Consider the following 18923-nt stretch of genomic DNA (forward strand, 5'->3'; position numbering starts at 1 on the left):
GTGTTTTCTGCAGCAATTCCAAATTTAGCATGGTTATATCTTAACTTTTTTACAGATATGATTCATTATTTGAAGTATCAGTTCTCTAAATGTACATTTTTTTCATTAAATTATGGGTAAAAATTTCAACAGAACGATCCAGTTCACACGTAACAGCAAACAAGAGTTTGTCAATGGTACTATAGCCTCTCCATTAAGATATTATACCAATAAATATATGTGGCTGACAAAGATTTCCAAACCTGTGTTAGCCATATATAATTAACATATCACATTAAACCATGGTTAACCTTTCTTAATCATAATTTGCTGCAATATCAGATGAAGCAAGAAACATAATCCTCCCTCTACTGAAAAATCTCAACACCATCAGATTTTTCTTACCTCGGTCTAAAGAAGCTTTATTTAGGACAAGAGCATCTTCAATATCATATCCACTGTAACTCATAACAGCAACAGTGGCATTCTGTCCAGCTGGTAGTTTCTCGAAGTCTATGAGTTCAATGGTTTTTGTCTTAACCATCGGTCTTTGCGGATATGCTAACAGATACATAAGAGTATCTATCCTGTTCCTCTGATTATATCCAATGGTACCTACAATTAGGACGACAAAGTTATGAACAAATTATAAACAGAAAAGCAGAGGCTTCATGATATTACAATTTGCAATTATCACTGATAGGTGTTATGGAAAAGTATTCAGATAAAGCTGTGAATAGTCTTGCTTTATATATGTGGACTGCAAGGAGAACAAACCTATCCCTTTTGAAGGAAATCAACCCTGAGTGCTGACTGGAAGGACAGATCCTAAAAGCTGAGGCTCCAGTACTTTGGCCATCTAATGAGAAGAGACGACTCCCTGGAAAAGACCTTGATGCTGGGAAAGTGTGAAGGCGAGAGGAGAAGGGGACGACAGAGGACGAGATGGTTGGCCAGTGTCATCCAAGCTACCAACATGAATTTGACCCAACTCCGGGAGGCAGTGGAAGACAGAAGAGCCTGATGTGCTCTGGTCCATGGAGTCACGAAGAGTCGGACATGACTAAACAACAACATATATGTGTCAAACACTGCTTCCAAGTTAGAGAAAATCAAGCGTGCTTCATATAGTACTCTACGAATTTATTATATCTGGTCATGTCTGAGCGGCTAACTATTGCCTCATAAGCCTTACTAAGCAAAGGAAATAGTTTACAATACCACACACTCATTCCTGTTTTTTTTTTCCCCTTATCCCAAACTCCTTTAGGAAATGACTGGGTAACATGAATATATCTCTGAGGGCCTGAACACACCTGGCCACCTTAGGCAAACTCTATTTCAAGAAGCCTTTTCAGGCTTGCAGCAAATTAACTATAAATGCAACAGCTATAGGGACGTGGTGGCGCTGTGGGCTAAACCGCAGAAGCCTTTGTATGCTGCAGGGTCAGAAGACCAAGCAGTCGTAAGATCGAATCCACGCGACGGAGTGAGTGCCCATTGCTTGTCCCAGCTCCCGCCAACCTAGCGGTTCGAAAGCATGCAAATGCAAGTAGATAAATAGGGACCACCTCGGTGGGAAGGTAACACTGTTCCGTGTCTAAGTCGCACTGGCCATGTGACCACGGAAGATTGTCTTCGGACAAACGCTGGCTCTATGGCTTGGAAACGGGGATGAGCACCGCCCCCTAGAGTCGAACACGACTGGACAAAAATTGTCAAGGGGAACCTTTACCTTTACCTTTTATACCAGTGCAGCAATCGAGGGTCATGAATGAGTGGTGGCAATCCAGGAATATGCCATGTAAAAACTTCTATTTTTAGGGACATGAGTGGGAAATGTATTTGTGGGATTCCACAGAGCCTTTAGATAGCAAACAGTGCATGCATATGCCCTGAAAAGGCATTTGCCCCCCTACATATTCAGATTTTACTAAATAACAAAACATTCTGCTTAGCTTTTATTAAACAGTTAATCGCTAATATTTTAATGAACAAACACCATCTTTCTTTAACCTGAATAAATGTTAATATATTGGACAGTTATATGGAAAGCTAAAAGAAATTAATCACTAGTACAATTTGCCATTTTATGTTTTTTGAATCATTTATGCTATATACCCATTACCCTGGTATGATTCTACACAGAAAAGAACACACAGTCAGATGAAAATCTTACAGTAACTCTGTCTTTCAAAGGATTTGGGCAAGGACTGCAACCCTTAATATTATTCTGTGGAATATTCTACTTTTTAGCTGCACTGAGGCATAAAAAGAAGGCAAGAAACCATGGTTTTCTGTTTCTGTTTTGCATCCCTGCGAGCAAGGGTTTGCATATTCTCTCTGTTCCATTTACAGTAAGGAGAAATATGACACTAATATCTGTAACAAAGGTAGACTGCTGTTTTATCTAAATATAAAATCAGCATTTAGTTAACAATCCTAGTTGAGAACAGTATTTATTGTTAAACTGTGGTTTGGATAAAGGGCACTCTCTCACATTAAAAAAACAGGCAAATTGAGTTTTATGTGAATCATACATGGATGATTTATAACAAATTCCCCACATGCTCCAGCAGCGAAGGCAAAGGGGAGCATGCAATTGATTTAAATGGGCCTACTTTAGTTGCAATTTACTATGCTAAAGTAAGTCATGAGTAGAGTAGATCCGTTTGAAACAACTGAACTTTTGGAGGAGTTGACTCAGCAAATCCCCACTAATTCACTGGGTCTACTCTAGTGCAACTTAATATGCTAAGCAACAGGACTTCAGCCACTCTGTATTGTCATTATATCAAATTGTGTTATGCTTGAACTTGAGACCTTTACAGTCAATTTATATCAGCTCCTTCAGAAAGTGTTTCAATTTTATGGCTATGACACAACGGATTCATGTGTCCAACCATTCCCCTATGTGTCCTGGTGCTTTCTCTAATTTTGTCCCAACATGAGATGATGCTGTTGATGGTCGCCCCAATTTCAGAGCATGTTGTCCAGCAACACAGTCACTGAATATACTGTATTTTGAAATTGTTAGAGCTTGGAGAAATAAAAGAAGGTAATTTCATTAAGATTTTGGTATCCTTTGTTGGTTTTTAGTTTGGAATTAAATTGGGAAAATAAGGTTTTGAAAAGTTGGCTGCAGTACTGATGTAATATAACTCTGCTAGAATGTACAAGTTAATTGACTATAGGAATGGACTGTATTTTTTTTATTTTAAAAATACATTTACTTCACCTTTCTTCTAAAAATGGACCCAAAGCATGTTACAGAATTAAAACACAATATTAAAAGCTAAAAACAGTAAATTATTCAAATATTTAAAAAGAATTAACAAAATTACATTAAAAATGTTAAAGTATTACTAAAAATAGATTTAGAAGCAACAAAACATAAACTATCTGTTTACTGTTTCCTAGACTGTCAGCCATGAAAAAAAAAAGCCTGTCTGAAGATAAATCCGTTTGAGGAAAGACAGGAAAGATGGGGTCTCTCTGGTCTCCTGTGGGAGGGAGTTCCAGAGTCTGGGAGCAGCAACAGAGAAGGCCTTTTTCCATGCCCCCACCAACAGTATTGTTCGTAGAGATTAATATATTATTGTGTATTTGACTGTAGAAGTATTTGGCTTATGGGTCTTTGTATGATAATCTCTTTTCTTGTTTTTGTCCAAGATGGTCAATAAAAGGGAAAAGGGAAAGAAAAATTGTGCTGAATACACGGAAACTGTCTCAGAGACATTCCTGATGTCCCTTTATGATTTGAAGACAAGACTAGTTCTGCGCCCAGATATTGTCTGAGTTTATAATGTTGATGAATTGTTAAGCTCTCAGCCTGGTTAGTGCCTGTACAGGGAGACCAACTGGGAGCCCCAGAGAAGCTGCATTCTCAGTGTCTTGAATAAAAAACAGGACACGTGCATCATTAAAAAACCTTTTGCGATCTTGCAACCCCTTAAGCATAGCTGTTACTTAAAATCCGTCTTCTATACCAAATATGGAAGATCTCTGACATTTTAACAGGAACATTTTTCAACAGGAATACCTAAACATTAGTAGAGGCTGATAAGGATATTTTTTGGACAACGTTTCTCAGTATCTGACTAGGACTGGTCATGTTACCTGGACATTCTAAGACCTATAAATGCAAAAAGTAACTTTCTAAAGATCTGTGTAAGACTCATCCATTTTCCTCACTCTAGTTGTTCCTAAACCAAAAGGTGGCATTTCTGAGAAAGTGTGAGCATTTAAAAGATCAGAAAAGATCTATGCTGAGTAACAGGACCTTCCTACACAGTAGGGAGCTAAAATGCTATCTCAATAATCCCAAGCTCTTGACAGCCCAGGAAATGACTAAATGGACTTGAACATGTATCTCTCACAGGACAATACCGAGACAGTTAGTGGCAGCAGGGGGCGGGCAAAGACAACGTTAAGGAAGACTGTTTTTCCTCCACCAGGGTAAATATTCGGCAATGAATGAGAATGCAGACAGATCTAAAACTGTTGATTCATGGTTCACCACAACATTTAATCTCTGCAAATATTACTGAATGTATACCTTAGAGAATCTAGCATTATAATGGAGAGAACTTTCCTACTACTGCAATCACAGAAGCTCTACATGAAAAGAAAAGAACAATCCAACAGTCTTCAGTAAACATTCAGGATACTAGAAGAAATTCCACTCATATGAAATGAAACAAACACACAATCCAATAAGCCAACTTTAGAAACGCACTTTTATCCCTCTGCTCTTTCCTCAAGAGTCAGGTGCCCTTAATAGCACACACACACACACACACACACACACACACACACACACACACACACACACACACACACACACACACACACACACACACACACACACACACACACACACTTAAAAAACAACAACAATATTACTAAAGATATTCAGCAGCTTTTGTGTTCCCAGCGTCAGCAGTAACGTCAGAGGATTGTATCCAAGGAGCTAAATGTGCAAGACCTCGGGTCAAAGCAGCTGAATACACCAACCTCAGAAAACACAGACAATGAATTGCAAATGACACTGAAAACAAAACGAGAAAAAAAGACCTTCACACAGAAAACTACAAAAGAACTCTACAGATACTGAATTGGCTTTCTGTACACACTGATCCTGCTTAACTGTGTGTGGTAACTAACCAAACCTTCCGAGGCTAATAGTCCTAAAATAGAGTCTCTAAAGAATGAGGGTGGAATTAAAAGAAAGGGATAAATATATTATTTCATTTTTTCAAATATTTTTGCCACTAAATGGACAGCAAATATTTTTATTTCTCTCAGAAAAGGGAGAAAAACTCAGAAAAGAAACACTACTCAGTTTTAAAATTTATTTAGAGAAGGAGATAACATTTCTGAATCAGAATTTATACTCAAATTATATATATTAAAAATCTGAGTTAGTAGTTTAAATACTACATAAGATTCCCCCTCCCCCTGAACAACAATTACCACAATAATTAAGAACATAACTCTGGCTTAGATTCAATTGCTGGTACCAAGCAGAGTAGACCCGATGTAACAGTGGGGCTTTCCTAAATGCTCAGCATGTTTGCTTTGACTGGGACTAAAAATTGGATTTTGCCGTCTGGCCCTGCACCAAATAAATTTCTGAGGGATTATATCTAGAATGTGGTGGGAACAGGTAATAATTAACCATGAAGCAATTATCTGAGTAGAAGTGGGATATGGAGAACAAAAGTACCTGCATAAAGCTACATAGTAAAATGCAACTGGTAAAACTGAGAACATGATGGTTCGGCTTCTTAAAAACTGCAACTGCGTCTGAGTCTTTTAAAAGGATTACCAAAAACAAGTGATGCAAAAAGCTGAAGATATGTACATGGCATAAAAAGTGTGCATCATTTATTTCAATGGAAGAAGCAAACCCATGTGCACAATATGGGGTCAGAGTCAGCATTTCCACACCTGAACTCCTTATTTCTATTTAAAGTGGAAACAAAAATCATTACTGGACTGAGATGAAAGGTATTTTGCAAAACGTCACAGTTTATGCATTTATAAAGTACAGTGGTGCCTCGACTTACGAATTACCCGATTTATGACCATTTTGAGGTACGATCAGCTCCGGCCACAAAATTTTGCTTTGACTTGCAGCCAGAGCTTCCAGTTACGAACAGAAAAAGGCAGGGAAAAATGCAGGGAATTCAAATTGCTAATCGTTAGTAGGCGAAGAGGCTACTTCTTTGTAGTCTTTTGCCCCAGCAGTTAAGAGAGTGTGCGATCATAGGAGGTTTCGGACTGCCTGGTACGGTAAGGTGCTTCTTTCTGCTTTTTAAAAACTGTTCTGGATGGGTTTCACAGCATGGTTTTGGGCTGGAGGGTTTATGCTTCTGTACTGTGATGAGTCTTGGAGGGGTTAGTTTGTTTTTTGGTTTTTTCCCCATTTCCGATTGGTCTTGGGGCATTTGTTTGTTCCCCCCCATTTCCGATAGGTCTTGGGGGGGTTGCCTGCTTTTGGTTTTTTCGCCCCATTTCCGATGGGTCTTGGGGGGTTTGTTTGCTTTTTGGGTTTCCTCCCCCATTTCCGATGGGTCTTGGGGGGGTTGTCTGCTTTTTGGGTTTTCCCCCCATTTCCGATGGGTCATGCACAATCTGCTTGCTTTTTGCTTTGCTTTCTTTGCATTTCCGATGGGTCTTGCATGATCTGCTTGCTTTTTGCTTTCCTTTCTTTGCATTTTCGATGGGTCTTGCATGCTCTGTTTGCTTTCTGCTTTGCTTTCTTTGCATTTCCAATGGGTTTTGCACGTTTTGCTTGCTTCCCCCCCCTTTTCGGCTGGGAGGGATTAATCGCATTTCTGATGGGTCTTTCAGTGTTTTGTGTTTTGTTTTTGGTTATTTTTTTCCTTCAGCCGGAACGGATTCATTGCATTTCAATACATTCCTATGGGAAATGGTGCTTCAACTTATGACCATTTCGAGTTACTACCGGAGTTCTGGAACCAGTTAAGTCTGTAAGTCAAGGCATGACTGTACTAATGTCTTCCAACTCATCTCTGTCTCTAGATTATACACCTACAGGCAGGACTTGGTTTTTTCTTTAATATTTTCTATATTTCTTTCTTCTTGGTGTTTTGGCACTATAAAAATAATAAATAACATCTGACATACCGTATTGTCAGATTTGCTTCAGACTTTGCTTTCTTTGCATTTCTGATGGGTCCTGCACATTTCGCTTGCTTTTCTCCCCCCCCTCCTTTGGCAGGAAGGGATTAATCGCGTTTCCGATCAATCTTGCAGTGTTTGGGGTTTTTTTGGGGTGACTTCTTTCTTTGGCTGGAACAAATTAATTGCATTTCAGTGCATTCCTATGGGAAATGGTGCTTCGACTTATGGCCATTTCAAGTTACGCCTGGAGTTCCGGAACCAATTAAGTTTGTAAGCTGAGGCACCACTGTACATACACAGCACTATAAATTATTTGTGGTTTCTAAATCTTAGATTTCAGATTTTAAGAAATATTAGCAATGGTTTTTGCTGTTCAGCCAAAGGGGATACCAGATATTTGGAAGGTGGAATAAGGCTGTTAGGCATGTTTACACATGAATAAGTAATAATTAATTTCAATTCAATTTACATTAATTAGTAATTCTATTAAGATACTGAAAAACAAACAGGCACAATAGCCATGGCATCAATGATGCTGATTTTAGCTATCTAATATGCACAAGAAAGAGAAAGAGAAAATGCACAAGAGACCAATTGCTAAATCCAAAAACCTGTTAAGGTTGCTTTAGCAGGTGAAGGTGGAGCTGGTGGAAAACTTTTCTTTTTAAAAAAGATGTTGATCCCAAGGTGAAAGAAAATCATGTTTGTACTGTATTTCCCTATCCCTGTTCCAGAAGGAAACAGGAAGGCCTGGGCTCCAGAAGACCCAAAGCTTACCCTTTCTGGCCTTTCTGACCAGTAGCGGCAGACTTTTCCATGTTCACAGAGTGTTCACGACTACATTCTATGGTTCTTGGGATTTATTTTGTTGTTTATTTAATCAATTTATATCCACATATCTCCCCAAGAGGACTACTAGAAGCACAAGGACCACACCCTTATAGTTGTATTATATTGCTTCACCTGCAAGACATGAAAAGCACTCAGATATGAGGCACAAACAGCTTACCCATAGCTTGCTTCCCCATAGCACACTGGTAAGTATTTCTTGGAGACTGGTTATGATGAGGGTAAGGAATGAGGCCAGCACACACACCAAGAAGCGTAAAAGGTTCGATTTCTAGATGCGTTGTCTGTCTTGTAGGAGGAAAAATGACCAAAGGTGAAATTTTGTATAGCTTAAAGGCTTCATATTTACAATCTATTTTGTGAAAACAAAACAAAACAGAGAAGGCATAAAGCTGTAAACATCAAAGATGAAAATGAGATTTAAATGCATACTACATTGCTAAAAAAATCTATTACTTCCTGTGAGTCAACTGTATTAGATACTTCTTTGATTTACAGATGCCTCACACACTGTGAACTCCAATAAATACAGTGGTGCCTCGCATCACGACGTTAATTCGTTCCAGCAAAATCGCTGTAGAACCAAAACGTCATAAAGCGAAATTAAAAAGCCCATAGAAATGTATTAAAACCCGTTTAATGCGTTCTGATGGGCTGGAAACTCACCGTCCAGCGAAGAGCCTTCATAGGTGGCCATTTTCACTGCCTGTGCAGCGAGGAATCCGTCCCAGAAAACAGAGGGGGGGCATTTTGTTTTCCCGGTGGCCATTTTGAAACCGCCGATCAGCTGGAAGAAAATCATCATTTTGCAAAGAATCGGTTCCCGAACATCGCAAAGTGAAATTCCCCCATAGTAAACATCGTAAAGCGACCGCAAAAAGTTAATCATAATGCGATTTCGTCGTTAAACGGAGCGATCGTAAAGCGAGGCACCACTGTATTAAGAGATCCACTATACATAAGAACTCTCCTGCACCAATAAGTGTTTCACATACATCAGTTATTAGAAAATATAAAGGACTATGATGGAACTAAATGGGGAAGCACATTGTCACGATTCCCATGTGGCCCCTGCTTGTTTCACCAGACGAAGAGTTCACACTATGTTCCCCTCAGCTGCCACCAGTTGATTACATCAACATTACCTATTATTAATAAAAGTTGTCCAGGCCATATGTCAGTTTAAAAGAACTAAACAGAAATTGTTTATTGATACAGGTGTTGACAGAACAAGCAAGTTTTTAACTCTTAAACAAACATTCTCCTTTATCCACTCTCAACCACCACTCTCCCGCCCAAACTCCTAAACTCTCTCTCAGTCTCTCTATCTCAAAACCCTTTCTAAACTCTGACTCCGACTAACTCCCCCTCCTCCTGCTGAGTCTCTTATATCTTGTGACTCTGCCCCTCCAGCACTTCCATTGGTCTATGAAGATGGCATATGAATATTCATGACCTGGGCGAACACCGCACACATATATCCATGAACCAATGAATGCATGATCTGCCTGCAAAGTTTTTTAAGACAACAACTCCAGAAAATTTTACAGTAAAAGAAAAGATCATAAATGTCACTGAGGGTAGTTTTTAATAAATATGTGAATATTAGCATACCCTACTGTTACAGATACATATGCATGTATATCTACACACACAGAGAGAGGCACATATAATATATACACACATAAATGTAGAAGGGCTGCATTACCTGCTAATGCTTGAGCATTGTCTTCTTGTTTTTTCTTTTTGTATTGATTGGCTTTGCACATTTGTATGGGTCATAATGTACAACCACAATAAACTTTATTATGCACACACACATGTGCATGATAACCTTTTACTCAATCTCATAACTGTGCTAATACCAATTTACTAAAATATAACAAACTCTTGGTAACACTTACTTATTTATTGTATGTTCATACAGTGCAATGTTGCAGTCATTTTCCTCATTTACGTCCAAATACTCAACAAGGCTTTCATGTAAAAAGTCTTCAAAATTTCTACAGGGAAAGAACATTTATAATTCCACATTGAGGCTATAGAAACAGCTTACAACTGATAAACAATCAAGTTCTTACACAAGTATGAAATAAGAAAGATCTTACACTCTTTTATATAACAGCATACACATATGCTTTGCATCACTATGGCTAAATAAAGAAACAAGCCATGTTGCTTACCTATAGCCTTGTGCAAGTTCTTCCATATGTTTCTCAGTAACTGCAGGTTTTTGCTTCTTGACAATAATGTAGGGTCTAGATGAGGAGAAAGGAAGAAAATTAACAAATGTACAGCAAGCAAGTACATTACACTCTTCACAGAGATGGGAACAACAATGACATCTATAGTTGGGACTGCCACCTTGAGGAATGTGATAGGTCACTATAGTAAGAGAGTGCTGAAGCAGAATGGTCTACAGATTCCCAGCTACTGGACACAGTGTGCCTTTAAGAAAGGCCAGATTATCACAACAGTATAGAGCTCAAATCTAAGAAGTCATGGAAGATTATTGAAGACAGTGTGAAAGATCAAGTACACAAAGAAAAGCTGTATATTGGAGAGATACGAGGCTTCCAATTCACACACATAATTAAGGGAGTCCTCTTAAATGTTGATAAAAGATCCCCACATACTTCTCACAGAACTAGCAGGAATTTTTCAGCACTAAGGATAACACTCACACAAGAACCTTGTTTATTTACTGAATCTAAAAGGCACATGGACAAATTGAAAACATAAGCTTGACCTTGTTGGTAGCTACAGAGGAGCTAGAAAAGATCCTTAAGAATAATGGTTTTTTACTGGAAACCAACAGCTTGACCATCCATAGTATTGTATTCCTGACAACTATGGAGGGATGTGAAAACTGGATAGTGAAGAAAAAAAATTAATTCCAAATGTGGTGCTGGAAGACAGCTTTATGGATACCATAGACCACCATAAAGACATATAAGAAGGTGTTAAATCAAATCAAGCATGAACTATTCCTCTAGAAGCAAACATACCTAAATTGCAGCTGTCATATTTTGGGCATACCATGAGACAATAAGAGTCACTTGAAATGACAAGTTGAAAGCAGCAGGAAAAAGGCAAAGCTTAATTATCAGGATGCCACCACCATCAGTTTTCCAAACCTGAGTTTGACTAATGATGATAAGACTCTTTGGAGGCTACTAATTCATAGGGTCACTGTAGGTCACAAGTGACTTGATAGCACATGACGGCAAAACCCTAGTTGATTCAGTAGTACATCTGATTGACTTTAATGGGATTTATCCATTATGAAACTACCTTTGCGTACTTATGATGCCAGCTTTTCAGGATATTTTATGGGCCTATATGTAGTTTTCATATGAAAACATTGCAACAATCTTTAATTTTCAAGTGACAAAACAAGTGAAAAGAATTTGTAATAATGTGTACATACTGCAGAATGTGATGCAAATTGTCACTAATAATTGGAATGATCAAATAAGGGCCATCTGAGGAAATAGGCTACCTTCTGTTTTTGTCAATTACATAATTACTCAAGGCAAATTTCAATCTCAGGATAAAACAAAGAATGAAGTTGATTATATCAAATTTATATTTCTCTTGCTAACTAAACAGAGCTACTCTATGAAATCTTCCACTTATTATAACAGCAGTTCTCAATCAATGACACATACAACCCTAGAAGGACACAGAGATAGTCCAGATGGATCAGGTTTTTTTGTCATACAAATTACTCAGAATTCACTCTCCCTCATTCCACATGCCTTTTTACAAGAGTGACATGCAGTCTCCAACAACCCACAAATCATCCTATTGTGATTTTTGGGGATTCTAGTAGTAACTTTGGACACTCCTGCATTTTCACTAATTCTCCATTCTCTCTGTTCACCAACCTACTGAAAATAGTAAATACAACAGCAGAACATCATTAAACCTATAAATGTCTTGGAAAGAAGTAGGCTTTACTATAGAATTCAGACTTTTTGAAAAAGTGCTTGGTGAGATAGATGCAAGGTAGTAAAGGCTAAGAACAACTCCATTTCAAGAATTTTATTCAGCATATGCACAAAATAATTAGTTGCATCAGGTCTCTAATAGAGAAAGTCTACAAACATTGCTGTTTGTAACACAATAACTAGACAATAGCACTTTGGAAATATAAATATGACTGAAATCCTGTTGCTTTTTTACATATACGGAAGACAAATGGCTTCACATTTATTCATTTCTAGTTGGCAATGAGACCCCAATGGGATTCTGAAGTCCCAGTGGGGGACTGTTACACCATTTATCTTCCACATGTGTAAAAAAAGCAACAGGATTTCATCCACTAGTTAATTATTCTGTTAAGATGGCCCACAGAATTCCAATTCCATGCTGAAGGAAGGGAATAAAAATATTTACCATCTGCACACTGAGCTACAAAATTGAACTATGTATTTTCAGGCCACAGCCAGGATTCTCAAGAGTTCTTCTCCACTACCACACTGAAACAAAGAATGGCATGTGCCATCCAAACATCAAGGTCTGTTCCTGTTTGCACAAGATGCTCTTGCAGTGTGTAGCAAATAACTACAATATGCGCCAACATTCCACTCCAAAAGCCCAGACTAATGGTTTAGACACTAACCCTTTCAAAATGCTGAAGTGGAAATCTGAAACAACTGTAAAAGGATTTTAAAAATCCCCAAAGCCACAAGTGTAACAATATCAAAACTGGTTATATGCCTACTGGTCATCCAATGCTGATTGCACTGATACTGCCTTTTTACTGCTGAAACATGTCATACTGGATGATCAAGTCACACAACTGATTTTTGGGTCACCAAGTAATTGTTTCAGCAGTAAACCTGCACTGTGCATTTCTCTCTTGTGCACATATCTGCCTGCCCTTACAATCTGTCCTTGAGAATGAGCTGAATAAATATGACAGCGTAGGTGGAGTTCATTATTGTATATATATAATAACTGAAGAGGACACCATTTTAAGATGCTTACCGGCACAGTCTTCCGCCATCGGAGGAAATATACACACATCGGTCTGTTAGATTTGTTGAGATTGAAACAAATTCATTGATATAGCCTGCTCTACGCATCAATCGAAAGGTGTAGACCAGCTTCTGATGGTCTCGAATAACACCAAGAATGTTGCCTATGCGAGAAGAGAATGATATTATGAATTTCCATCTTTACTTCCTTGGCTCCTACTATTTCCTTTGGGATGGATGGACCAGCAGTGGCTACAAACACCCTATGTCGTTCCCTGCTTAGATGCAATAGCATCAGCGTGTTGCTGCTCTTTTACACTTTCCTGAATCTGAAACTTCATCACTTAATAGGGGGATCTATAATTTCTTAGAATTAAAAGTGTTGAACCCAACTGGCTTTCTGCATAGGTCATGCATATTGTTTGGACATGCTTAAAATATTCATTCTTGCCAAGACAATAATCTTGTCACAGGTACACAAGCACCTGCCTATGGACTGAAGCTATTCAGAAGTATGCACTGCATCAGAATACTCAGAGATCCAGCTACACAGAGAGTACTTTAAGCATAATGGGGTAGCATATAAGCAGCACACTTTGCTTTTATATTGAGGTAATGCAATAACGGAAAATGTGGGTTTTTTTTTTTACTAAAACATCTAAATATTTTAAACCCACACCCATATTCAAGCAGTTCACAAACAATTTTATTACACCCCACTCTAAAACTACAACTTAAAATTACTTTAAGAGACTTTTTAAAAGCTGAAATTGCTATTTCTACAACAAAGAATTTAGGCCTCTCTTCCAGTTAGGAATTATTTTTTTCCACAAGGTTTTACTGAGGAAGCTATAGCACATGGAAGGAAAAAAAAATTACACAATCTTTTCAACCTGCCTCTTTAGAGTCTGGGAATTCCACACATGAGGATAGTAGAAACTTGTAACAAGAAACCAAAACTAGAACCCAAAGAAGGGCAACACATTGAATAAATAAAATAAATAAATTTAAGAAGCCATTCCATTTAGCCACCTGGTCTCAGCATCCAGAACCATCCTACTAAAAATACTATGTTATGAAACAATACTCTCTGTAGATTATTTCATTAAAAAGGCAGACAACTGCATACTTAGGTTAATCTTCCCTTTATTTCTCAAGTTAAAAAAACAAGCAAAGAGATTTTTAGAAATGCCATACCATTAAGGAAAACAAGGAAAACGTTTGGATATGAAAGTTCTTCTCCACATAGAAGGTTTACATCTTCTACTCCCAGGTTACCAGCTAATTTAATAATTGGGCCATCTTCCATATCAGTAGTAATGTGAGTCATTAGCGCCAGGTTTTTAACCAAGCCACAGGCCTGAAGACATATGGAAAAGATTTTGAAAATGGAGTGCATAGGCAATGACTTTGCATACATTCATTGTACATTAGCTTTTACAGTGGTGCCTCGCAAAACAATGTTAATTCATTCCGCGAAAATCACTGTCTTGTGAAAACATCGTTTTGCGAAATGCAGTTCCCCACTGGAATGCATTGAAATCCATTTAATGTGTTCAATGGGGGAAAAATCGTCGTCTTGCAAAAATTGCCCATAGAGAAACCGTTTTGCAAAGCACAGACCCAGCTGTCAAAATCGCTGTCTTGTGAAAAACCGTCCCTAAAAAACCTTTTGCGAAGCGCGGACCCAGCTGTCAAAATCGTCGTCTTGCAGAAAATGGTCTCAGGGAAAAAAAACCCCATCTTGCGAAGCACAGACCAAAACATCGTCTAGCGAAAATCACCCATAGGGAAAACCATTTTGCGAAGCGCTATAGCGATCGCAAAAACCCATCGTCTTGCGAATTAACCATTTTGTGAGGTAATTGTCTAGCGAGGCACCACTGTATTTTGTTTTAAATAAACTCACCCACTGATAGCAAATTTTAACACATTGAAAAGCTCTCTGTGTGTCATATGCATTAATGAAATATTGTTCAGTATGTAGCGCAAACTTTCAAACTACTAACATTAGTTATTACTATGTGTGACTGGTGGTACCAGATTTTGTTCAGTTTGTCATGGCTAAGTTCTAGTGAAGGAAGCAGAACAGGACTCAGAACCTGATTCCATGTATCTTTACTCAGATGTCTGACTAATGGAGTTCAATAGTACTTCCTCTCAAGGAACAGTATGTAGATATGCAACTCGAGAGACAAAAACTTATGTTCACATGATTTCCATTAGTCTCAGACTCAACTAATATTTTGGGTAAAACTCATTCAGTTATACGTTCAAATAAATATGCAGACTAAGCTTTTACTGAAAACTGCTTTTTATTGGATTGTAGTCAAGGTGAAAAGCAAAGTGAATGAGGCAACATTCGAGAATGGTAGCTGCTTTAGCAAGACTTGTTTGCCATTCTGTGGCAAACGTGGGGCATTCCCCTACTTTGGAGGAAGCATAGATGGAAGAGGAGGGAGAAGACAGGCAAATAAAGCAAAAAGCAGAACATGAGACAATCAAGTTCTTGGTACCTCAGAAGATAGTACAGACATATTAATCTGTACTTTAAAAATGTTTCAGCGAACACAGTCTTGGATGAAAGTTAGCAGTATGGATTGTGATGACATGATCACTGTGACGGGGTAGGATGGGAGGAAGAAATTAAGTTTAGAGTACTTACCTCTCCTTCTGGAGTGTCTGAGGGGCACAACATACCCCACTGAGATGGCTGCAAAGACCGAGGACCACTCACTTTTCTTGTTTTTTCAAACTGAGAAGAGATTCTTGTCATCATACCCAAAGCAGATATATAAGACAAGCGGGACAACACTTGAGTCACACCCTGACGATCCATCTTGAATCTTTTCAGCGACCAATTTCCCTAAAGGTGAAGAATTACAAAAGTCTGCCAAAATGCAGTACAAGCTGTTTTCCAGTTTTCACACCCGGTTGTGGAGCTAGAGATTGGTAGTTTCCCACTTGGTGTGTGGAAAAGCCAGCCTATCTGGCCTTGGGCAAGCTGCAAAGTTCCAGATCACATCCAGAAAAAGGGAATGGTAAATCACTTATGAATACTCTACACCTAGCAAACCCAAGAAAGAGTTGCCTTAAGTTGGAATCAACTTGATGGTGTGTATTTGTTATTATTATCCATTCTGAAATGGATAATTTCAAATATGGCTCTTTCAACTAGAGCAGTGGTACAAACGTTTCAGTCCCAATCTATTCTCAAGGCTTTCCAGTAGAAAAATGTGGTGAATGCTTACTTGAATAGTAACAACATAACAGCACTAAGATTTTAGATGAGAAGTTGACAAATACAATGGTTTCAAAAAGTTGAAAGCAGTCATGGAGCAATACACAACTTTGGCTTTAAAAGAGTTTTTGAAATGTATGTTTTTAATGCATTTTATACCATGCTGTTGATTGTAACCCAGTGCCATTCTCTCTCAAGGGTTCTGATTTCAAATCAGACTTAGCTGATTGCTCCATGGGCCAGTGATGTTCCAAGAGCAAATGAAACACTTACAGTGGAGATGGCATTCACCATACCATTGGTGATTTGATCTTGCCGCATATGTTTAACAACATCAAACTGGGCTGCCCTTTGTTTGGGAATTACTTGATCAGCAATCTTTTTTAATTCAGAGTTAAATTTCTTGAACAGATCTTCAAACAGAAGGGAAAGAAGCTGCAATGATAAAACAGGAGATAGAGCAGTTACAAGCCATTTAGCAACCAGAGAATTACTATGAGTGGAAGACCTGGAAGACTATTGCTATATACATATCAACCTACAGTGGTGCCTTGCTAGACGATGATAATCCTTTCCACTGAAATCGCTATTTAGCGAAATCATTGTCTAGCGAAAAGCATTTTCCCATTGGAATGCATTGAAACCTGTTTAATGTGTTCCATTGGGGAAGAATCATCGTTGTCTAGCGAAGATCGGCCATAGGAAAGCCGCTTTGTGAACTGCTGATCAGCTGTTTAAATCGCTGTCTTGCGAAGCTTAGGTCCCGAAAACACCTGTTTGCGAGCATGGAGGGAGCTGTCAAAATTGTCGTCTAGCAAAAATCAGTTTGCGAAGCAGGGACCAAACATTGTCCAGCAAAATTCCCCCATAGGAATCACTGTTTTGCGAATCGCTATAGCAATTGCAAAAAGCCGATGTCTAGCGAAAAAACTGTCATGCGGGGTAACTGTCTAGCGAGGCACCGCTATATTAAGAGAATGACATTCTCCACATTCTGATCTAATGATCCCTACAAAGCAGAAATGAGTTAATCCTGTTGATGCCTAAGGACAAATACTATCAGACTTCACAATTTTGAACATGATAAAAAGAGAAGTTTTTATTTCAGTACTGGTCAAAACCTATTACTTACACAGTGAGTAAACACAATCAGCATAAACCTTGGTGGTGAATTGCCAGCAGTTAAGAAAGCATGGGCTCTTGCTGTTTTATTCCAAGATGTGAGATTTGTCACACAAGGGCAAATGTCTATGGTGACTTAACTTTTGGCATTGTGCAGCTGAGATTTATGGTGAGTGCGTTATGTCAGCCTAAAAACGCAAAAGGATTTTGGCCACTGTATTTTTAGACCGCTCACAGAAAAATTTATCTGGATCATGTATAGTGAATTGAAAAATATAGAATTATAGTAAAGCAATAATAAAATAGACAAAAATAAATTTACACAAACTAAAAACAACAGCAAGGGAATAAAAATAGGACAGCACACCAGAAAACCAAAGAAAATCCACAGTGCATAAGTCTAAAAACACTAAAATAGTTCTTAAAATAACCTGGAAAATAGAATGGTATTCACCTCCCCCTTCCCTAAAAAAAGCATAAAGAGGGGCATTCTGTGCTGAGTATTCTATATATGCCATGCTATCACCAAGGCCTTCTGTCTTTTAGAAATCTGCCTCCCTTCTAGTTGGGGCACCTGGAGAAAGGCTCTGGATACCAACCTTAGACCCAAAGCAGCTTTTTAAAATGCTTTTCTTAAGAACCTTTGAACTAAAGTAACAGAAAATTTCTTAAAATTACAAAATACTTAATGACCCCAGTAATTTCTACCAGAAGACACCTATGAATTTCTACCGTAACAAACAAATAAATGTGCCAACAACAGAATAAGAACATTCATATTCCAACCATTCTACAACAATTATAATCTTTAAATTCCCATACAGCCTCTTTTAAATTGTCTGGATTTACAATTTTTAAATTGCTCTACAACATCTTGGTCCAGGAGGCCTCCTAGCTTATTTTCAGAAATGATGATTTACAGACAACCGTCAACTGCATCATAACATCATCAAAAGCATATAACTCCCAAAATGACTCCCTCCTTAAAGGGTCAACAAAACTGTTCTCCTTCTATTTGGAAAATGGCTATTTCCAATTTTTTGGCTCTATAATCAATACTTTTCTTCCAACTGTTTTTTTATTTTATTAACCTGAATCCAATTGCTTAGGCTGAACTAAAGTAGACCTATTAAATGAATGGAATGATAGCTCAACATATATGTAAATCTCCATTGACTCAGTAGATCTACTTTAGATGAAAGTAGGAATTGGGTTTAGGTCATTATTTTTCATGCTTACCTTTTAATTTGTTTATCTGTTACTCTATTCATATTTTACTCTGCTTCTAGTAGTAAATTTTACTGATATGTTGTCACACCAAAAAAGATACAAAGCAAAATATTTACAGATTGACTATCTCCCTCTCACTTCCAGTTATTCCTCACCTCCTAAAAATATGTACATAGTCTAGAACATTATTTTCCAAAAATTTGGTTTTACTGCAGCTTCTAATGTCAGGAAGACTAAAAATAGAGTAGCTACTCAAAGCCAAAAATGCATGCTCTCAGTACACAACACATTGTTAAGTGCTGAACAAACTAGGTATTCAAGTAGGCCCTGCTAAGACATTCTGGAGTCTATTGCATAATTTAATT

At 38.1% G+C, this 18923-nt stretch overlaps 1 protein-coding gene across 2 annotated transcripts in view; it reads right to left on the bottom strand.

The window, feature by feature from the left end:
• POLR3B (RNA polymerase III subunit B) overlaps positions 1 to 18923 on the bottom strand; it is an 88991-nt gene that overhangs the window by 47614 nt on the left and 22454 nt on the right. The window contains exons 13-20 of one of the 2 annotated variants that reach the window (XM_020803636.3): positions 16480 to 16641; positions 15631 to 15831; positions 14163 to 14325; positions 12976 to 13129; positions 10164 to 10238; positions 9885 to 9983; positions 8141 to 8268; positions 385 to 594 (exon numbers count right to left, since the gene is read on the bottom strand). In XM_020803636.3, the coding sequence (XP_020659295.3) occupies positions 385 to 594; positions 8141 to 8268; positions 9885 to 9983; positions 10164 to 10238; positions 12976 to 13129; positions 14163 to 14325; positions 15631 to 15831; positions 16480 to 16641 (1192 nt within the window). The remainder of the gene's footprint in view (positions 1 to 384; positions 595 to 8140; positions 8269 to 9884; positions 9984 to 10163; positions 10239 to 12975; positions 13130 to 14162; positions 14326 to 15630; positions 15832 to 16479; positions 16642 to 18923) is intronic. The other variant, XM_078376207.1, reaches the window with a different exon arrangement.

The sequence above is a fragment of the Pogona vitticeps genome, chromosome 5, assembly GCF_051106095.1.
Source record: "Pogona vitticeps strain Pit_001003342236 chromosome 5, PviZW2.1, whole genome shotgun sequence".
NCBI lineage: Eukaryota > Metazoa > Chordata > Lepidosauria > Squamata > Agamidae > Pogona > Pogona vitticeps.